This window comes from Rhodofomes roseus, assembly GCF_022264815.1.
Source record: "Rhodofomes roseus strain CIRM-BRFM 1785 chromosome Unknown C8Q71scaffold_8, whole genome shotgun sequence".
In the NCBI taxonomy this organism is placed as follows: Eukaryota; Fungi; Basidiomycota; class Agaricomycetes; order Polyporales; family Fomitopsidaceae; genus Rhodofomes; species Rhodofomes roseus.
The window spans coordinates 855,128-874,980 of NW_025952964.1; the positions used below are offsets into that span (position 1 = coordinate 855,128).

The following is a 19,853-nucleotide window of genomic DNA, read 5'->3' on the forward strand; positions in this document are numbered from 1 at the left end:
TTGACGTCGCCTGTGTGGGAAACCATTCTGAGGCCGGGTCTCAGAAGCCCTCGAGAGGTCATTCGAGGCTGCCGCACACGCAAACTTCGCAAACTTCGCAAAGCGGCAAAATCTACGCAATCCCGTATTGCGCAGCAAGTTCCACAATGTGGTTCGGCCGCAGGCATCCCGAGACAGACGACCGCTGTGCTTTCGACGTTCAAGGATAGCCAGAACCCGACCATACAGCCAAGTTCCTAGCGTCGGGAGTTTGTCACGGGGGACATGGGGCGCCACATTGGACACGCACCCTGAGGCGATACTGCTGTAACGACCAGCCGGTGAGAGACACACGCACCACCAGAAGCGGGTAAGCAATTGAGTTTGAGAGTCAAACAGCTCAGATATGCCAGTTGAGCAAGCGTGGCATGAAGACAAATGGAGGAGGAGAAGAGAGCTGCTCAAGGATTCGATGGAGGATCGTCACGGTCCGGACGATCGTCGATCTCGATCTCGGCGACAGCCGACCATGAGCGGATGAGCGGCAAAAAGCGCCATTGCAACGAACCAAGTACTGGCACATGCACATTCAAATTGCACTGACAGGTCGCAAATGACCTCCTGTAGCACTCAACAACTACGAGTGCCTGTAGCAAGAGCTAGCAACTACTCTGGAGCATAATTACAGGAGCTCTACTCGTGAAACAAAGATTTTTGCCTCAATCACTCAGGCTGTATAGATTGCCTGGTCGCGCTCTTGAATGTGAGTCTCAACGTAAACCGTCATGATTGTGTGCGAATACAGATCATGAACACTTGACTTGACTGCTACCAGAACTCTTGTGTTCTATACAGATACCGTAACGGCTTTACGTTCTCCCTTGTATCACTCGTATGTGTACCAAAAAATCGCTTCGACTGCACAGCAATTGATTCTGCGGCCACTGGCATACTGGACGCTGACAAAAGCGACGTTTTCAATGACGGAACAAACAACGCCCGACGACATATCCACCTTCATCGAATGGCTGTCAAACAACGGTGGGAAGTTCCACCGTAACGTCTCGTTTCGCGCAGGTGAGAGCGACCTACAGCATATGTCGTCATGGCCAATACTAATTCTAACTCTTATTACTTAGAACCATCCGGGTACTCTGTCGTAGCCAGGCAAGACATCCCATCCGACACAGCCGTAGTGTACTGCCCATTCAATCTGGCCATAACACCGGACATATCGCGGCGAGCTATAACGTCCATTCTGACATCAACGGATCACTCCTCGCTCGACAATTGGTCTGAGAGGCAGCTCATCTGTTCCTACATTTGTCTCCACTGGATCCTGAGCGAACCAAGGTAACATAGAGCCTGGCTGTACTCCTGATCAGAACTAACGCGTGTTCCTTCAGTCATCGGGACATCTTGGTACACTGGCCATACCTAAAGACATTGCCTAGTGCCGACAAACTGCGCACGCCATTGCACTTCACGCATAATGAGCTCGAGGCGTTCCGGGGGAGCAACCTCTACGGTGCGACGCTCGACAGACAACGCGAGTGGCAGCAGGAATGGCGTGAATGTCAAGATTTTCTATCCGCAGCCAACCCGGCATGGGCCAGCGACTTCACTTGGTGAGCCCTCAAAGGATATCGTTCTTTAAAGGTACGATGCTCACAGAATGATGATAGGGAGCGATACCTCACCGCTGCGACGTATCTCTCGTCACGCGCATTCCCCTCAACTCTACTTTCGTCCGAACCGTCGCTGATCTCCACGGCCTCCTCCCACCCGGTGCTCCTGCCCGGCGTCGACGCACTCAACCACGCCCGGGCACACCCCGTCTCATGGGTCGTCAACGCACCCGATAGGTAAGCACCATATACCCCATGCATCCCCACCCGCAAGCTCATCGTTGCTCTCTCAGAGGGGATACCCAGACGATCTCGCTCGTCCTGCGCACAAACACCCCGCGCGGGGCCGAGCTCTTCAACAACTACGGCCCCAAACCAAACGCAGAGCTCATCCTCGGGTACGGCTTCTCGCTCCCGCACAACCCCGACGACACCATCGTCCTCAAGATCGGCAGCAACCCCACCACCTCCCCAACCACTCCCATCACTCCCACCACTCCCGCCACCGCACAACCACCCGGTGGCAAGTTCGAGGTCGGGCGGGACGCCCGCGGCGCGGACCCCGTATGGGCCGCAGTGCTCGCGGTGCTGCGCGAGGACCCCGAGGAGACGACGGTGGAGGACGAGCTCGACGCGGCGGAGATGCTCGCGGAGATGGCGGAGAACCTGCGGAACCGCCTCCCCCAGCCGCGCGTGGCCGGGCAAGATTTCCGCCCGGAGGTCGCGACGATGCTCGAGCATTACCTGGAGGGTGAGTGTGGCTTCGCGATGCCATACGATACAGCTGACGAGAAGAAATTCAGGGCAACGAGACATACTGAGCTCGCTGATTGCGTTCGCGCGCGAGAAGGAACGGCAGGCTGTGCAGCAAGCACGCGAACAGGGACTGCAGATCGTCGATGAGGAAGCTGAAGAGGAAGAGGAGTAATTTGATATTGGGATATGCTACAACGCGTCGGAACACCCTTATACCCGTAATCATACAACGTGCGGCAGAAGACCTAGGTTGTACACTTTGTTCGCGGTGTCGAAGAATGCACTTTTGACGATGCTCGTTGCCTGGCCGAGCGTCAACTCTCCACGACGCATGGAAGACTCCAACACCTGTCGGACATCGCTGAGTATCAGTGTTGAACTAGATCATGTGAAGGAGCACGTACCTCGTATAACACCTGTCTAGCTTGCATGGTGCCGAGATAGTAGGATTCCGGCCAGAAGTGGCCATCAGCTATGCAGTACAAGGACGGTTCAACCATGATCTTGCTCTGCAAGAAACGAAAAGGCCGTACTCGACCACATGATCTTGTTCGTCGGGCACAGCTCAAGCACTTGCTTCACGACGTCTCGCTGCCCGTCTGCGCTCAAGAATGGGAAGATCTCGCCAAAGTCGAGGAACGCGTTGCGGTAGACTGCTGTCAGATACCCTGCTTCCTGGGTGAATGGATAGCTGGAGTGCAGGAGGACGAATTTGGTGTTGGGGAAGGCTTTGATCACTGGCTGCATGAGCGCAGGCGTTGACTTCGATAGCGTGATGTCGTTGTCTCCCAGACCCGTGTGGAACTGCACTACAGGAGAGTAAGTGATGTCGTTCGATCCGTCTGGGATGCGTAATAATCAAGTTACATACCCGGTTTGCCACACTCGCCCGCAACGCGAAGCGCGGTGGTCACGACATAGTCATTGACCGCCTTCTCCGACAAGCGCAAATTGTTCGTAGCTTCATACCTCAGAGCGAGCTGCACAAGACCGACTTCGATGTCCGCGAACTCCTGCGTCACGCTGATGTCGAGGCCAGTCCTGTAGCACGCGACCGACTTGAAGCCGACGACCTCTGGGTCCGCCGCGCTCGCCTTGAGCTGCGCCGCGAGTTTGGCCGCAAATGACTGCCAGAGTGTGTAGGGTGCGAGCACTGCGCCTGTGACTTGCGCATCAATGAGATCCTTCAGGATGTCCTGCACTCGGTTGTCTCAGGCGCCAATCGGGTAGTATCGCTGCCAGTCTCGGTACGCACCTGCGCGACCACTTCTATTCGGACGATCCGCTTCGTGGGGCTGCTGGTGTAGCGATCATGCCACTTGTACTCGTACACCAAGTCGCGCACCCCTAGCCCGTCGTCGATCAGTATGCACTGGATCCGGGTGGGCTCCATGCAGAGGCGGCAGAGCTGGTCGTACTCGAGCTCCTTTCGTCTTCTCTTCACGTCCTCCCAGCTCGCATTCTTGCCCAACCCGAAGAGTTCCGCCAACTGCGCCGTGGCTCGGTAGCAGGCCAAAGTATGAACAGCATCCTCTGTCAACGCTGGCCCAGAGGCTTCGGAGATAAGGCCCTCGAAGGGCATCGCGTCGCGGTTCTCGACCTTCAGGAATGCATGGGCATGGTTGTCGATGGCAGGGTAAGAAGACACTGTCCGAGACAGCTCGAGGAGGTCCTGTTCAAGCTGCTCAGAATCCATCTGTCTTAGATGCGCGTTCGAGGATGACAGGGACGCCCAAGAATCCAGGTATTTCAGGAGGAATTTGCTTCGAGATAACGTGCGTCTGAGGCACAGACCCTTTTGCGTTGAACTTATCTCGAAAGTGCGTAGGCCCTGGGCACCTTTGGCGGGGATTGCGTGAAGAATGCATGTGCCAGTAGAGCTCGCAATGGAGGAGGACGGGGAAGGCGTACGTACTCAGACTGCGCCTGGCTATCCCGGCATCCTCCAACCTCCGACGTCGCCGAGGACGCCCGTCCACCGCCCTCCTCTGGACATGTCGCTCACTCACAACTCACTCGCTAGCTCTCACTGACAAGATACTACGCACGCTTCAAATTGCGAGCTGTCAAGTAATGACAGACTCACGTACAGATCCACGACTTTTTGATACTGACCAGCTGTAGTTGCATATCAGGTCTGCTTCGCTCCCGCGGTAGCACTTGATATAGATCACTGTGTGAGCCAATTCTTTCTCACTCCAATGTCCCCAACTCATGAACATGCATCTAGCGATTCGAATGCCATACCAGCTCTCGGGCGTCCTTTGACTGTCCCTACAATGTGCCTGTGTGGCGAGGCAAGTCCACACTGACAGGAGTCAAATGCTGGGCCCGTCTTCTGCTTTGACAACTGGCTGTTCCTCCGGCGTACCCAGGTTGTCGCTTATGCGTCCATCATCAGGCTAAGCGCGGGATTCGTACCTCGAATTCACAAAATCTCCGTTGCAATGCAGACCCCTTATCGCTGGAGGAAATGAATATAAGGCCGGCGCACACGCTCATGGCTTCGCGGTCACACCCCTCGGTCTCTCCCAGCCGTCGCGGATCTTCTTGTGTTTCTCTGGCTGAGGGCCGCCATGTTCTGCAAAGGGCCTGTAAGATGGGTCTTCGCCGCGCTCGCGACGCATACTTTCTGGGCGTCCGCGCGTTCAGTGGAGAGGGCAGTAGACTCTAGAGGTCTTACCGTTGACCCGACTGTCGTGATTCTGGGCGGGGGAGTCGCGGGTGTGATTGCAGCGCGTACCTTGTACGAGCGTGGCATCACGAACTTCAAACTCTTTGAGGCGCGAGGTCTGCTCGTCTTCCTCTACTTCTCATGATGCACAGGTGGCTCACATGGACGCGATAGGTGAACTCGGTGGTCGACTACAATCCCAAACGATTGGGGTCTCTGGCGATGAATGGGTCATCGAACGAGGCGCGAACTGGGTACAAGGCACTCAGACGGACGATGGACCCGTAAATCCCATCTGGACGCTAGTCCAGAAGCATGGCGTGAAGACCCAGGCAAACGACTGGTATGGCAGCGTGTGTACGTATCTGTAGCTGTCTCACTTTCGTAGAAGGTTATTTGACAGTTGATCTGATACAGCTACATATGACGACACCGGCGCCGTAGACTACTTGGACATATTCGACGCGTCGAGCGACCAGTACACGACGCTGACAGTGGCTGCCGGTGCGCGTGTGCAGAAACAGCTCGTGGACCTCACCGCGAGAAGTGGGTATTCACTCGTCGGAGCAAAGCCGAAGACTCCAGCAGACATGGCCTGCGAGTACTACCAGTTCGATTGGGAGTATGCGCAGACGCCTGAGGAATCGTCATGGATAGCCAGTTCTTGGGTATGTGTTAAAAGGGCCAGTATCTTGGTGACCGCGCCTGACCATGGACTTAGGGTAACAACTACACATACGACACAGACGACGGCGGTTTCGGTGACGACAACCTTATGTCGATCGACCAGCGCGGCTTCAAGTACTTCATTCAGGCGGAGGCGGCCGAGTTCCTCCGGCCCGACCAGCTCTTGCTGAACTCGACGGTCACGAACATCACCTACTCGTCCGACGGCGTCAACGTGACTCTGACTGACGGCACGGTGCTGCTCGCGGACTATGTCCTGTGCACGTTCAGCTTGGGCGTCTTGCAGAACGACGATGTGACGTTCGAGCCTGCCTTGCCGGATTGGAAGCAGGAGGCGATTCAGAGTATGACCATGGTGCGCCGCGTTCCGACTGCATTCGAGGATGCGTTGCTGAACCTGGGTGACACAGGCTACCTACACGAAGATCTTCTTGCAGTTCCCCGAGGACTTCTGGTTCGAGACCCAGATGGGCATCTTCGCAGACAGCACTCGTGGCTACTATCCCGTGTGGCAAAACATGAACCTCACGGACTTCTTCCCTGGCTCCGGCGTCATCTTCGTCACCGTCACGGTAAGTTCTTCTCCGTACCGCCAAATTCGCGCGTCCCCCCATTCATGAACATGAGAACAGGGCGACGAGTCGGTGCGCATCGAAGCCCTGTCCGATGACGAGGTGCAAGCCGAGGTCATGGAAGTCCTCCACGAGATGTTCCCGAACGTGACCATCCCCGAGCCGACGGCGTTCTACTTCCCCAGGTGGCACAGCGACCCGCTCTTCCGCGGGTCCTACTCCAACTGGCCCTCGTCATTCTTCAGCGGGCACCACGAGAACCTCCGCGCCACGGTCGAGGACCGGCTGTGGTTCGCCGGCGAGGCGACGAGTCAAAAGTACTTCGGTGAGTGGTATCCCGTGAACGACCATGTTTCTTGTTCATGGATGATACATAGGATTCCTGCATGGCGCGTACTTCGAGGGACTGAACGTGGGCACGCAGCTCGCGGACTGCATCAACGCCGGCGGATGCGCAGGGAGTACGCACATCGCTGAGATCACGAACGCTCTACCATACACAATCTGAGGTAGTGCACAACTTAAACTATAGCATACATATCATGATCATTGTGGACGTCAGTCGCGCTGCTACAGGTCAGTTGCCCGACTCGGCGGCACATGCCGGGGCAGCGAGACGAGTCAACATCTATAGCTACAAATGAGTGCTATGCCGTGCTGCAGCCTGCCCGTAGTAAGGAGAGTGATACAGTGCAGCGTCCGAGGAGCGAGTGGAGTGAGTCGTCAGTCATTCGTCTCGCTGTGAGGTGTCATGCTCGTTTTGCAACCCGATAACGATGATGGGCGGCCCCGCGTCGTCGGGGTCCCAGTTGATGTCCTGCTTGACCGTGCCGAAGCTGTAGACCTTGTGGTCGGACAGGACGTCTGAGAGTTTTGTCGCCGTCTGTTCTTGCGAGAACACTTCCGGCGTGAAGTTCGCTTTCGCCAGCGCGGCCTCGGCGTCCACTGCGCCACCAGAGTTCCTGTTAGCAATACCATCGATCATTTTGGAGTTCAAGATGACTCACGGAACTGCCTGAGGCCCTTGCCGAAGTTGAGCCAACAGAGCACGGCGAAGACGGTCGCGAGCACGAGGACGACGAAGGACGCGACAGTTACGCAGGCGAAGAACACCCAGGTGATGAACGTCCAGCGATAGACTTGCGAGTAGAACATGATGGACCAGCAGGCGATATAAATAAAGGAGACAGCCAAAAAGCCGGCCATGAGGGACCTGAGTTCTCGCCGCACGGCGTACCAGCCCTGTATCAGATAGACATGAGATCACGGTGATCTGGCACGAGGAAGGGAATTGTCCGGACGACGTACCATGACAATCCAGGGCGGTAGGCTCTGCATTCATGTCCGATGTGAGATCTGAGTGGTTTCGAATAATGAATGCTCCACGTACCACTATCGTGAAGATGAACAGCGCCTTATAGATCGGCGTGTGCAGCGATATGTGGACAAGCGGCCCGTTCAGCAGCCAGGTGGTCCATAGCGCCACGGCGGTGACCAGGAAGAACACGGAAAGTTGAAGCAAGACAAAGATGGTAAGGAAGAACTTGAAATACATGATCAGAACCACAGTTGACCGCCACAACGCGCTGACGGGATCAAACTTACTCGATAAATACGGATGATGCCCTGAGGCGGGCCGACACGTTGGAAAGTGTATTCCTTGAAGTTCTGGATAGCAGTGCCACATGTCAGAGAGGATGGGCGTGTACTGTGGCCCGCGAAGCGCACCTTGATGAGCAATCGTCCGAGGTAGACGGTGAACAGTAAGGCAGTGGCATTCAGCACGAGGTTGGCGATCTGCACCTGGCACTTAGAGTTCGTTATTAACGGCAAACGTGTTTCAGGACGCACCGCGAAGGCCGATCGGGTCTTGAAATGCGTGGGGAACAAATCGAAGCTGCAGGGCGTGTCAGGTTCGGCGTACAGAGCGCGGAACATGGTTTCGTGGTAGCGCGTATTGTCAATCGAGTATGCCGCCCAGGCGGTGCTCAGTACTCGCGTGCAGATGACTGCCGAACTGTAAGAGTGGCCACCAGAATCAGCACGACTCCCGCGAATGGGTTAAACACGCGGACTGACATCTGAGGGATGGAGCTGTAGAGGATCTGTGGAGTTCAAGGTCAATTTCCGCACGGTAGTCGCCAGATCGGCGGACATGACTCACGGCCACGAATGACAAAATGAGCAGCCAGAACTGCAAACCCAACAGGGCAGCGTCCTCTTTCTTGTAGGTGCCCATGCTATAGTCGCGACAACCGTTAGAAACCTGATAGCCGTCGTAATTGATGTAGATCGGACGTACACTTCATCGGCATAAACCAGAGAGCGGGTGCACTGCTCGCTGAGTAGTACACTGCTCTGGTTATCGCCAGTGCCTTGATAGGTCAAATTGACCCCTGCTACACCCCCTGTGGCGTTGAGGGACGGAAATATGTCGTCCACTTTGAGCGTGCGCCGCGAGAGCACCTGCGCATGGAGTTAGAGAATACAGAGAGAGAGCTATGTGTACACGCTTCCTCGACCTACTTTCGCTGTCATATCTCGGGCAACCTGGACGCATAATTTTAGAGAATCATATGAGGGCATGGTACGAATGCATACCAGGTCTACATTCTTTGCGGAGACAACAGCATCATTCCAATCTTGGGCTCCAGTCTGGTACACCGTGACGCAGGATTCCGCCCCATTTTCCGCGATCGGCAAATTCGTGCAGAAGCTCAGCGTATAATTGCCAGGCCCCGGCTTCTGCAACCACGAGATTCCACTCGGCGGTAAGTCTGCTGCGTAGATGATGTCATCGAGAAGAGACGACGCCCGTGCGTCCCCCACGAACAGTGATACTTGCAGAGCTCCCTGAGCAAAGCAATGCACCAAGGTCAAGAGAATGAATGCGACCCCGAAGCGGGTGAGAACAATCCTAGTATACTAATGGGACGATGCGTTAGACATTGAATTGACCCCATAAAATGTATCGGTATGCCTCACCGCTGCTTGTACTCCCGAACGTGTCTTGCCTGCAAGGTCGAACATCATGAAAGAGTAAGAAGGAGCGCTACGCCACAGAGGACGGACACTCTGGGCAAAAACCTCTCAAGGGTAGGGACCCAAAGATGAGAGCGAGAGGGTGAGCAGCTCGCAAAGATGGATTGCCGAGATATAGAAGTTAATGTACACTCGTGCGGACTTCGAGCGGCTGTTGTTCGGGACCTAAAGTGTCGGACCCCGCATGGCCTGGACTACGCGGCGACGAAGCAGTACAGGAGGTACCGACACATGTCTGTGGGGTACGCGAACTTGCTTCATCGTCCCAGTAACCTCACACCTCAGTGACCCTGAGGCGGTGATAGGGGCGACTGCCAGTGACAATGATTGATCGCTGCGACCGGGCAAATTGTTTCACTTGATGCATTTGACGCGTGCAGAAAGGCTTCATCCGCATCTGACGGAGGATGCAGAGGCAATTAAAGAAGATTGTCGAAAGGAAGAGCGTCGATGTTTGACAAGTGGTCCGGGGTACGGAGACAGTCGCGCGGTCCGACTTCATAGCGCAGTTGCCTTTGCGGGGATGATCGACTCGGCAGAACAGTGCTCCCGTCATCCGGAGCGCCGCCTTCTCGGGCGGCTGTAGCGACCTTCACACCCAGGTCTTCCGCTCGCTGACCCAGGCAGCGGCGACACCACAAACCCGTTCGCACTCAACAACACCATCAAAGCATGTGGGGCCAGGCCGCACTACCGCTTGCGCTGCTGCTTGTCACGCCGCACGATCCTTCTGTCTTGACCAGCAGCTCCTGTCTCTCCGAGTCGTATCGAGGGTTATTCGGTGGCAACAACGTCTTCGTTGTCGATGATGCCTGCCTCAGTTCCTCGACCGGGCTTCTGGGCGAAGGATCGGTAAGCCCTTTGGACAATACCGGTCGCCAGCTTGTCTGGCTGGAGCAAGAGGCCGTAGAGGACGCGTTGAAGTCATCCGCCACGAATGACATCGCCAGCTGCATTTCGGCATTGTCTGGCGTTCCCCTCAGTACGCAAGATGGCGAGCAGATGGTCATGCCCGGGTCCATGTCCACCATCGTCGTTCTCGCCGAGACACCATCCTCAATGGTTGTCTCCGTCGCGCCGGAGGTCGCACACACGCTCGACACTTGCCTCCCCCGCTTCTGGAAGTCGTCCCCTATCCCGACCAAGCCCGTTCCATACGTTCCGATCTCATCTGCAGCGACGCAGCGCGTGATGGACATCGCTGCATCCGTCAAATTTGATCCTGTAGTCGCATCCATCGTCGGGAACATCTCCGTCCCCCAGTTGCGCAAGGATGTGCGCTATCTGAGCGGCGAGGATCCCTCCTCGGGCATTCTCTCGAGACACGCATTCTCCAAGGGCGCACTTCAAGCCGCGGCCTGGCTGAAGGAGCAGTTCGAGAGCACCGGCGCGTCGTGCGAGCTTAAGCCCTTCCTCCGTGGCTTCTCGCCTAACGTCGTCTGGTGAGTTCCCAACTACCTAGCGCCCTGTCGCCATCTCGCTGACGGCACACGTAAGCACGTACGCGGCCACGGAGGATACGACCGAGACGCTGCTCCTGAGCGCGCACTACGACAGCCGCGGCTCGTTCGGAAGCACCCGTGCGCCAGGCGGAGACGATGACGGCTCCGGCGTTGGCGCGCTCCTCGGCATCGCACACACCATCGCGCGCAAGGGCGTGACCTTCCGCAAGAACATCCAGCTCGTCGCGTTCTCGGGCGAGGAACAGGGCCTCTACGGCTCGAAGGCATACGCTCGTGAGTCCACGGACTTTGTGTGATTGGCGGGGGCCCCGAGTACTGATGAGTGTCAAAATGTTGACAGGCGAGATGTATGAGCTCGGCGCGAACTTGACGCTCATGGTCCAGGCTGACATGTTGGGCTACCACGTACCCGGCGAGCCAGCGCAGCTCGGTCAGCCTGAGAGGTATGTCCGGAATCCGTTCTGTAGCAGGACCGGTGCTGACAGCAGGCATAGCATTGGTAGCGCGGCGGTCATGCAACTGATTTCCAACATCTCGGCGATCTACAGTCCCGAGCTTGTGGTTGGCACGACCCCAGTGAGCCGAAATCTTCAGGTGGCATGTGTGATTACTGACGAGGCGTCATTCATAGGCTTGCTGCAGCGACCACCAGGTCAGTTCGCTGTGAGACCTTCCTTGACACGCAGGCGCTGATACAGGTGGTCTTCAGAGCTTCCACGAACTAGGGTTCCCGGCGTCGCACGTGTTCGAACGCGCCGGACCTATTGCTGACCCCATGTATCACAATAGTGGTGCGTCCGTCTCCGCGAGGTCCATGCGCGGGTTATCTGACTGAACTTTCGCTTGTTAGGCGATCTGAGCGACCGCGAGGGCTACGACTTCGAGCAGATTCGCTCAATAGCGAAGGTTCAGGTGCGTGTTGTCCGGTGGCTGCCAGAGAAGCAATCAACTGATGAGACACCCCGACATCGTGTAGTTCGCCACCCTCCTCCACGCGGCTGGCTTCGACCTGCCGGAGTAGAGGCATGCTGGCTTGTATCGTTCTAGATATCCACATTTGTAGATCTATTTGATTCCAATGTCTCCTGAGCGATAAAGGTAGACCAGCGCAAGTCTTGCTTCAACATCTTGGAGGGCTCTCGTACAATCGACATTGCCTCTTCAACTTCCGTTTCTTCTCGTCTTGGTTCAGGCCCGTGGCAAGAATAACACCAGCGCGTACCTGTATCAATATCTCAGCAATTGGATTGTGTTGCGCCAAAGATGTATACGCACTTTCCGTTCACCCTCCACTTCTCACCGCTCTGATCCAGCCTCTCCGCGGTCTCCTTCTCGACACCAACTACTACATCCGCTTTGTTCGTCCGTAGGCTTAAGACCGGGAATGCACCCCGGATAGGGCCTGCAGGTCGTTCCGAAGCCATGGTCAGGTATGCAAGAGAACGATGACCGGATCGAACGTTGCGAAAAGATGCGGCGCAGTCGATTTGAGGGGTGGGGCGGCGAGCACATCAGAGAAGGCGGCAGGCGGTATCTGCCAAGGACGCACCGACTGCTGTCTCGAACGGCGTGTCGGCAGGCCACTTGACGTCTCCTGTCAATCTATCCATGGCACGCGATGCATCAACTTCATTTGGGTCTACAGGAGATGCATGGGGAAGGCTTACTTCCGGAAGCTGGATGTGATGGTGATGACGAAGTGTCAGTAACATGGGTGATGGCAGCTAGGGATCATGCGCTCTCACTTGAGATCGCCCTGCGCAGAAGGGACCGGCATGAGCTCCACAGAGTTTGGGACGGACATATCGCTTACCTTGAATATGACCAATCCACTGTCTTTCAGAGTATCGAACACCCCCGGTGCGAGGTCTTTCATGTTCCAGTACGGGTACGGAGATGTCCAGAAGTCTGCCTTGACAACAACGTCAGACCTGCTGCACTTCGTGATCTCAATGCCAATACGCGAGGTACCTTTGGATTTGAAGCACCGAGCGGTGTATCCGGCGACACCGAGAGCGCGAAGACGCCGCTCTCTAAATAACCTGCCCACCGTGTCACCATGTCTTTGAGATGCTGACGAGACTCCGGGAGCTCTTTCGGCGTAGACACGGTAGTGGGGTTCTGCGCAAGGGCGGATGCGGCGAGAGAAGATGTTTGTGTTTCTGGCTCCGAGCCAGGGAAGAACGTCGGCGACAGGAGCGAAGAAATCGTAGACTTGAAGTCGGGCGGCGTGACATCCGACACGAACCAGGGGATCAGCTTGGGGCTAGCGTGCTGTTCGATAATTCCCCACGATGGAATCGGAGATGAACACGCACTGGAAGACCACCTTCGACACAAAAGGTGTGTACGTCACGAGGAAGTCGGCAAAGACGAGGTCTGTGAAGAGCTGTATGTACTTGAGCATTGAGTGAAAGAGGGGTCACCTAGCTCACGGACCTCGAATCCGGCTGAATGATACAAGTCGATTGAACATCAGCAATGCCTGCATGAAACCACATATGTACCATTGTCGAGCACGAAGTCTATTCTCCCATCCTTCAGGGTCATGAGGTGTGACCATACTTTGTCTTGGTCATCTGTGAGTATGTATTCCTTCCTCGCGGCTTGCGCATCCTTTCCGACCGATTGTAAATGTTCAATGTCTTCATGGCTCATATGTGTGAGTAGCGACAAATCCTGCGACGAACGATGATCGGCATATATGCAGTGCGACCGGCGGACCGAAGCCCACGCACCGTGGCGTTACCCCTGTGTGGGCATTCATGAGCGATCGAAGAATATGTCGGCGGGTCTATCACTTACCAGAGACACATCTGAATCATCTCCTTGAAGATTACATTCAGGTTCTGTGGGTCGGAAGCCAATTTCTCCTTCTCGCCTTCAAGCTGATGCATCGTGGTGGCCAGTTCTGTGTCGGAGACGCGGATTGTGCCGTTAATCTACCGGCATGGATCGACACATCAAGCATATATGCGCACGAAAGATGGCTTGAGAGCTCTTCCGGAAGGTCTCCTGCTTCTGAGCTTGAAATGGGTCGTGCGAAGCCCAGTATGTCGTCTGCGAAAAGTAGGAGCGTAGCAAACGATACCTAATGCACCCAGCTTAACGCGCATCCCAGGAAGCGAAGGCATGATACCAACAAATAGCACCTATATGCGGTGAGCTTCGGGACGAACGCTCAGTATGAGGATACTCACTCTGCGAAAAGCCAAGGAGCAGTAAACCATGTCCCCTTGCCTTCTTCTGTCAAGCTCGCTAGCTCAGCATTGTAGAGATCCACCATCGACTCCCCGTCATTCGCTACGGGCCTACAGCACCCAATTTAGTTACTCCGCGAACCAAAATCGCAATGCGGGACGCACTCGAGGGGGCGGTCTCTGCCCATCTCATACTTTAGCTTGCCGATCTTCTCAATAAGGTTTTTCCCCTCTTCTATCTGCTCTTGCACTATCGTAGCATTGTCATTTGCAGAATCACCTAATTGGGCCACGCTGAGACCATGGTTGATTCGATAGATGTTGTCGATAATGCTGGTCAGAATAATGGGCCAACGCTTCACCACGGTCTCGTAGCTTGTAATTGATCGTGTATCAGTGTAGTTTCGGATGTTGGTACTTAGAACTCACGAGAAGCTGTGACATCGCAACGCATGAGCCAAGGATGTTTCGTTTCGAGTGACTGAGTATCTCACCCCTCCTCGTCTCTAGGATCATATGGTGGGAACGGTGCTTTGTAGTACATTGTTGTCGTGGGTTGGAAACGTTCCGGAAGGAATGTAGTGAATCAAATAAAAAGGAGGCGTCGATATCGCTGTGATTACAGAGGTCCAGCGTGAGCGGAGTGTGCACTCAAGAAACACACAGTAATTGAAGTACAGTGAGTACTCGGTGAGTGCCAGTGCGAACTGTGCACGACTGGGTCATTCAAATAAGCGCTCATTCACGTCATAGGAAGATCGATTCAACTGCAGCAGCCAGTCTGGATCATTGACAGGCGAGTCAGAAGCGAACCGCAATCCCAAAATATTCTGAGACTAACTTACTGGTAACTGCCTCTATATACTGACGACCCAAGAACGCAAAGCATCGGTGTCAACAATCATCAATCCAACTAAGGAAGATGTCTAGGAGTATATTTCACTGTCCTACAAAAGTATGGTGGTTTAAAGGCTGGGAAGCATAATTACAGCGAAGAAAGCGAAAGTCGAGAGCGGTCAACCCTATGATATCAAGGTTAGACATTGTCTTGTTGGGACAGATGTAACTTCTATCGGCATGGCCTGCTAATCATGCCACTTTCTTGAGTATCTCATACGCATGGCAAAGCTTGAAACGTACCTGCATTTGGCTCGCAACAACAGCACTTAGTAGATCAACACAGACAACACCCGTCGCCTGTACGCATCTGGGAGTGCCGCCTCTATCAAGGCCCTCGTCAACTCTTCGTCGCGAGGGCAATATACCAGCAGTCTAGAGCACCGTAGCGTTACCACGATCCTCGACGCGTTCCGGAAGCGGGCCCTGGCAAACACTCCGGATAGGGTCCTCAGTCCGTACATGCTCCCGACAGTAACCTCTATGGTGACATCCTGCAAGTACGTCGGATCGACGTGGTCCAGGATGCCCGCCAGGCATTGCACGGACTTGGTATAAAGTCGCATGGCAGTAAGAGACTGCGGACAGCGTCGCAGGCTGTCCAAGAATAGAGTTGTCTCCTGGTGTTCTGTCCGACTGCGCATGAGTATGATTCTAACAAGCAGACGCCCGTCTCGCACCTGCCACAGTGATATGCATCTGCAGATCCAGCTGCTTCAGCTGTCCCGTAGCCGTGCGAAGAATGTGGCTGAGTGTCACTAGGTCTTGCACCCGCCTGATGCACAAAACCAAGGACTCCAACATCGGTGATGACGGAGGTAGTAGTCCGGGATTGAGAGCTGGCTGCACTTCCAGGCGTTTGACGGGGAGCATCGGTACATGGTCGAAGGGACCATAAAGGTACCTCGTGTTTTTGATGGACAAGTCGCTGATGCCGGGAAAAGCGAGGAAGAGATCGGCAACGTCGCTGATCCTACAGGAAGACAAGCTGAGCGCGAGTTCCTGTACGGGTCCAAAGCGCTGGAATGTGGCTTGGTCGACCACCAGGATATCTCCACTCAGGACAAGCCTCCTCACGCGGCCCAGGTGGACCACGATACTGGGCAGTATATCGCTGTACTGTAGTTCCTCCGTCATCGCCAGGTGCATCTCCCGCACATACTGTCCAAGGCCGGGAGTGCGGTCCAGCAAGCTCGAGAATGCGCGGCATAGGCCTATGTTCTCGAGGCTGATAGCGTAGTAGAGGTGGTATCGTACGGCCGCAAGCCAGGAACGACATGCCAGGCCGCAGCTCTTTAGCGCGGTGTGATCGTCGTGCAAAAAGTCGACGATCCTGTCCGTCAATTCCGGGGGCATTACAGGCGCGTCCGATGTAGAGTTTGATTCTGGGCGATGCGGGGCAGATCCGCCGGTGTTCGCGCCTCTGTCCCCAACGTCTGAAGGCGAAAAAGAGCCGCGTCAGTAGGTACGCCGACGCGGAGCGGAGTGTAGTGCGACAAAGGAGGGACCCGTGACGCACCTTTTGAGACCAGCCACTTCATGAGCTTATGGTCCGGATGATAGGGTGTATATCGTCGCTGAACGGGCTCTGCAGGGCTGAGTGCCTTGTGTGGGTAAGCCGACACGCAGCGTCCGCTTCGCTCAGGCTGACGGCGGGCTCCGACGCCCTGCTATCTCAGAACCTGTCCCATATCCGAGCTTCAGCCGACCCTAGGTTTCCCCGACACACGCAAATAAACACTGTCGCCTCTGCAGTGTTGGAAGAGGGCGTCATAACGAAGGTTCGTACGAGCAGAAGTGAGCAGACCGTGTTTGTCGCCAGCGTCACCGTGACCGTCGAGAACAAGTCGCATCGAGCCTGTGAAAGTGGACCACCACCGTGACCATGAAAGAAATCATCTACATCCAAGCAGGCCAGCTCGCAAACTACACAGGCACACACTTCTGGAACACACAGGAGGCGTACTTCACGTATGGCGAGGATGAGCACTCGGAGATCGACCATGATGTGTCCTTCAGGGAGGGTTCCACCTCGAACGTACGCCCTACCCATTCAAGTTCTGATTGTTGAAATGCCGGGCGGTGTGATAACGATCCGCATTAGGGGGAATCAACATACTCTCCGAGATTACTTCTGTTTGATCGAAGATGTAGGTGTCTGTGTTGCTCTAGACTGGTACTTACTGCTTACTGACGTGGGAGTGCAGCTAACTTCGGCACTCTCTCAAGCAACAGAGGCTTGTACGACACAAACGAGGGTGACCTACAACAGGAATCTCTATGGTCGGTCTTGCCTCATTCAGTACTCATACAGACAGCTCGAACAAGCTAATGTCTCTAGGAACGGCGGTGTAGCAGAGTATCGTCAAGATCACATCCCACCCAGTAACTACCATGTGCGACTTGACCACGAAGCCGGCGATGACGACAAATCTCTTGAAACCGATGAAGACGGGGTTGCACCCCAGGTGTCAGAGTCTGATGTTCGCTTCTGGTGGGATTACAGTCGTGTGTTCTTGCACCCGCGGTCCATGCGGCGACTCCCAGACCCGCCTGACTGGGAGAGCACGGAGGGCAACTGGGTTGGGAGCAAAGACGCGTTCGAGCGGCATAACACCGTACGTCTCTCTCACGCAACGCGGCCTTTCAGCGATTATTGACTATAGTAGGATACGGACCTCATGGAAGAGTCCTTCAGGTCCTTCGTAGAGGAGTGCGACAACCTGCAGGTCAGCCATATTGAGGCTCCGTGTGCTTGCGAGCTGTAACACGATTGTCTTGGCAGGGTATTCAGGTCATGAACGACACCTCTACTTTCGGCGGATTTACCGGTTCATTTCTGACGGCTTACCGGGACGAGTTCCCAAGGCTCCCGTGCCTCGTAATTCCGCTCATGTCGTACAGCCTGCCCGGTCACGTCCGCACCGACAATGTATGTCCATTGCTCGCTACTACGAGAAACCTCGAGGATGACTGATTTCTACAGGATATGGGCATGCGGACCGTTATAAATGACGCGTTGTATCTGCATGGCCTTGCGTCGTTATCCACCATGACCGTGCCAGTGCAGGCGCCCGAAACATGGGTGGCCGGAGAATGGTTGAATGGTATAGACTTAAAGGTATGCGCCTCCGAGCCTTTTCTCTGCAACCGTGCTGACTCTATCCAGCACAAGAGTGTATATCAAACATCTGCGCTTCTTTCGGCCCACATCGAGACCGCGACCGTGCCCTTGCGGTAGGTCTGTTTGCTTCGATATGCAGAGAAGTAGCAGAATGTCCGGTTGACTTCTGATACGCCAGGTTGAGAGGGTCCATGGAGGATCTCGATAGCGTTTGCGGCGTCTTGAATTGGGGTGGAAGCAACCGCTTCGCGCATCTGTCTGGGGCTTTCCCGTTGCCCTCGCCTCCCCAAGCCCAACGTGATTTCGTGCGAAGGGCGTACGATTTCTCCCTTATTTCCGGAGGTCAGGAGAAAGCCGAAGATAACTTCGTACGTCCCCCCTTCTATCTCCATGCTAGGCGCCTTACACGGGGCTAACCGAGCCTCTTAGCAGGCGACACGTCTGGAATTCGCCAGAATCTATGTGGCCAGAGGATTCTCGTCGTCTGACCGGCGACAACTGGATGCTTGGACAGAATCTCGGCGGCCCCTCCCGTACACCATTTTTGCACCCGCATACCCGGTCCCATCGTCTTTCCCGACATTCTTGGATTCTCCAGCCGCATCGACAGGCGACAAGCTGCGTGCGCCCACGACTCGCGTTCTCTCGTCGCTGCATACAACATCGCGAACGTCGGAGATGTTTGCGGCCTATGCAGCGGTCGTTGACGACTGCGTTCGGCGCGGTGCTGAGGTTCTGAGTGCTATGGAGCTGGAGAAGGACGACACGATCGAGCTCAGGGATGATCTATGGGCACTCAGAGATAAGTATGTCGGGTTGGAAGAGGGAGACGCGATTACGGAAGACCTCGAGTTGGATGTCGACGAAGAATAAAATCATGCGGCTGCGTAACATCTTGTCTTGTCGCTAGTGCTCTGACTCTCAGGTTACTCCCATGCTTCTCCATGGAGGAGGACCGTGATGTCGATCCTGGTGCGGTCGCGGCGCACAACCGCACCTTGAAAGAACCACGTCGGGTCCTGTTCAGGTATTGATGGCGATGGGGCTCGGGTTCACTACTCTGTGACATACGCCATTGGGGACCTTGGGGCGGGTGCCAGTGCACGTCCGAGAAGATTAGCCTTCCCACCACCGATCCCATCGCTCATTCAGTGCTAACCACTTGCAGCCGGCTTCTTCATTTACTCACAGGCTCCGGGATGCCTTCCCGTGAGGTCCCAGGAATGCAGGATGGAGTGAGAAATGTACGGCTGCGCGCCCCGTCTTCCGAGGACCTCGGTTCATTTCGCTGACTGAGTGTGTCAGCCAGAATATGATTGCGTTTGTGGCAGACATTGAGTTGGTGCCTGAATATTACCGCTCGAGGCGATGTCGAAGCTTCGTGGTATGTTTTCGCGTCAGGCGTATTTGTCTTCGGATCACTGGTTAGGCTAGTGGAAAATATGTCGGCCCAGTAACCTTGTCCACTGACTATGATCTACCTTGTTCATCGCCGGCCCGGAGTCCCTCACCGTGACACATACGAGCTAGACGAGTGCCACTGGATGCGTCGAGCACTTGCCTTCGATGAGTCTGCCTATGACGCCATATCAGCCACTGAAAGATATATCATGTTTGGAATACGCTCGCTGCCAGTGCGAGATGACAATGCCTCAGGTGCAATCGAACAAAATGGTTGAATTTTCAGGTGATGGACGAGGAGGACTCCGATGTCATCTGCACCACTAGTGGTTTCTCCAGGTCCCTACTGGGCTCAATATTTGCTACTGTGTAGATTAATTCCCGCGCATCACAGCGTTTGCTGGGTGTGTGACTGTAGCGCGGCCAAGCC

General features: G+C 55.2%; 7 protein-coding genes across 7 annotated transcripts; 4 read left to right on the top strand and 3 right to left on the bottom strand.

Annotated features, from left to right (window-relative positions):
* The first annotated feature begins 752 nt into the window (after window positions 1-752).
* On the top strand, window positions 753-2,763 carry C8Q71DRAFT_563248 (SET domain-containing protein). Its single transcript, XM_047919380.1, has 6 exons — window positions 753-1,056; window positions 1,119-1,332; window positions 1,386-1,607; window positions 1,665-1,844; window positions 1,901-2,358; window positions 2,411-2,763. The coding sequence occupies exons 1-6, from the start codon at window positions 960-962 to the stop codon at window positions 2,533-2,535; spliced, it is 1,296 nt and encodes a 431-aa protein (XP_047779858.1). The 5' UTR covers window positions 753-959; the 3' UTR covers window positions 2,536-2,763.
* C8Q71DRAFT_563174 (amidohydrolase-domain-containing protein) lies at window positions 2,561-4,470 on the bottom strand. The gene is made up of 6 exons (XM_047919379.1): window positions 4,454-4,470; window positions 3,619-4,403; window positions 3,235-3,559; window positions 2,897-3,172; window positions 2,768-2,835; window positions 2,561-2,711 (listed from the first exon to the last, which is right to left on the bottom strand). The coding sequence occupies exons 2-6, from the start codon at window positions 4,057-4,059 to the stop codon at window positions 2,586-2,588; spliced, it is 1,236 nt and encodes a 411-aa protein (XP_047779859.1). The 5' UTR covers window positions 4,060-4,403; window positions 4,454-4,470; the 3' UTR covers window positions 2,561-2,585.
* Window positions 4,471-4,939: 469 nt separating this feature from the next.
* On the top strand, window positions 4,940-6,804 carry C8Q71DRAFT_705880 (amine oxidase; the record flags this gene model as incomplete). The annotated part of the gene is made up of 7 exons (XM_047920469.1): window positions 4,940-5,153; window positions 5,212-5,394; window positions 5,455-5,705; window positions 5,759-6,079; window positions 6,135-6,296; window positions 6,357-6,621; window positions 6,674-6,804. 7 exons carry the CDS (start codon window positions 4,940-4,942, stop codon window positions 6,802-6,804), a joined length of 1,527 nt encoding a protein of 508 aa, XP_047779860.1.
* Window positions 6,805-7,023: 219 nt separating this feature from the next.
* C8Q71DRAFT_857005 (uncharacterized protein) lies at window positions 7,024-9,326 on the bottom strand (the record flags this gene model as incomplete). Its single annotated transcript, XM_047927359.1, has 13 exons — window positions 7,024-7,241; window positions 7,304-7,538; window positions 7,605-7,628; window positions 7,687-7,839; window positions 7,902-7,964; window positions 8,025-8,093; window positions 8,148-8,313; window positions 8,376-8,401; window positions 8,461-8,536; window positions 8,599-8,762; window positions 8,823-8,846; window positions 8,898-9,221; window positions 9,282-9,326. 13 exons carry the CDS (start codon window positions 9,324-9,326, stop codon window positions 7,024-7,026), a joined length of 1,587 nt encoding a protein of 528 aa, XP_047779861.1.
* A 492-nt stretch (window positions 9,327-9,818) lies between these two features.
* Window positions 9,819-12,067, top strand: C8Q71DRAFT_563136 (uncharacterized protein). Its single transcript, XM_047919378.1, has 8 exons — window positions 9,819-10,780; window positions 10,836-11,074; window positions 11,142-11,244; window positions 11,296-11,377; window positions 11,433-11,453; window positions 11,511-11,592; window positions 11,652-11,713; window positions 11,778-12,067. The coding sequence occupies exons 1-8, from the start codon at window positions 10,011-10,013 to the stop codon at window positions 11,820-11,822; spliced, it is 1,404 nt and encodes a 467-aa protein (XP_047779862.1). The 5' UTR covers window positions 9,819-10,010; the 3' UTR covers window positions 11,823-12,067.
* Window positions 11,990-16,254, bottom strand: C8Q71DRAFT_857007 (uncharacterized protein; the record flags this gene model as incomplete). The annotated part of the gene is made up of 19 exons (XM_047927360.1): window positions 11,990-12,023; window positions 12,077-12,203; window positions 12,351-12,403; window positions 12,469-12,477; window positions 12,547-12,557; window positions 12,615-12,713; window positions 12,773-13,067; window positions 13,120-13,190; window positions 13,241-13,251; window positions 13,309-13,480; window positions 13,540-13,552; window positions 13,607-13,712; window positions 13,783-13,892; window positions 13,945-13,953; window positions 14,002-14,112; window positions 14,167-14,376; window positions 14,431-14,436; window positions 15,361-15,526; window positions 15,579-16,254. 19 exons carry the CDS (start codon window positions 16,252-16,254, stop codon window positions 11,990-11,992), a joined length of 2,289 nt encoding a protein of 762 aa, XP_047779863.1.
* Window positions 16,255-16,417: 163 nt separating this feature from the next.
* On the top strand, window positions 16,418-19,290 carry C8Q71DRAFT_563417 (Misato segment II tubulin-like domain-containing protein). Its single transcript, XM_047919381.1, has 10 exons — window positions 16,418-16,936; window positions 17,003-17,048; window positions 17,106-17,181; window positions 17,240-17,516; window positions 17,568-17,627; window positions 17,684-17,830; window positions 17,885-18,019; window positions 18,068-18,135; window positions 18,201-18,390; window positions 18,452-19,290. Exons 1-10 carry the CDS (start codon window positions 16,784-16,786, stop codon window positions 18,893-18,895), a joined length of 1,596 nt encoding a protein of 531 aa, XP_047779864.1. The 5' UTR covers window positions 16,418-16,783; the 3' UTR covers window positions 18,896-19,290.
* The last annotated feature ends 563 nt before the right edge of the window (window positions 19,291-19,853 follow it).

What these genes read in the sequence shown, in the direction of transcription:
- C8Q71DRAFT_563248 (XM_047919380.1), top strand. Translation starts at nt 960, where the DNA reads ATGACGGAACAAACAACGCCCGACGACATATCCACCTTCATCGAATGG. An exon ending in TAACGTCTCGTTTCGCGCAG is followed by an intron (nt 1,057 to 1,118) that starts GTGAGAGCGACC and finishes CTTATTACTTAG; the next exon opens with AACCATCCGGGTACTCTGTC. An exon ending in GTCGTCAACGCACCCGATAG is followed by an intron (nt 1,845 to 1,900) that starts GTAAGCACCATA and finishes TTGCTCTCTCAG; the next exon opens with AGGGGATACCCAGACGATCT.
- C8Q71DRAFT_563174 (XM_047919379.1), bottom strand. Translation starts at nt 4,059, where the DNA reads ATGGATTCTGAGCAGCTTGAACAGGACCTCCTCGAGCTGTCTCGGACA. An exon ending in GGGCGAGTGTGGCAAACCGG is followed by an intron (nt 3,173 to 3,234) that starts GTATGTAACTTG and finishes ACTCTCCTGTAG; the next exon opens with TGCAGTTCCACACGGGTCTG. An exon ending in GAACAAGATCATGTGGTCGA is followed by an intron (nt 2,836 to 2,896) that starts GTACGGCCTTTT and finishes TGTACTGCATAG; the next exon opens with CTGATGGCCACTTCTGGCCG.
- C8Q71DRAFT_563417 (XM_047919381.1), top strand. Translation starts at nt 16,784, where the DNA reads ATGAAAGAAATCATCTACATCCAAGCAGGCCAGCTCGCAAACTACACA. An exon ending in GGGAGGGTTCCACCTCGAAC is followed by an intron (nt 16,937 to 17,002) that starts GTACGCCCTACC and finishes GATCCGCATTAG; the next exon opens with GGGGAATCAACATACTCTCC. An exon ending in CGTTCGAGCGGCATAACACC is followed by an intron (nt 17,517 to 17,567) that starts GTACGTCTCTCT and finishes TGACTATAGTAG; the next exon opens with GATACGGACCTCATGGAAGA.
- C8Q71DRAFT_563136 (XM_047919378.1), top strand. Translation starts at nt 10,011, where the DNA reads ATGTGGGGCCAGGCCGCACTACCGCTTGCGCTGCTGCTTGTCACGCCG. An exon ending in TTGTGGTTGGCACGACCCCA is followed by an intron (nt 11,378 to 11,432) that starts GTGAGCCGAAAT and finishes CGTCATTCATAG; the next exon opens with GCTTGCTGCAGCGACCACCA. An exon ending in CTTGCTGCAGCGACCACCAG is followed by an intron (nt 11,454 to 11,510) that starts GTCAGTTCGCTG and finishes GGTGGTCTTCAG; the next exon opens with AGCTTCCACGAACTAGGGTT.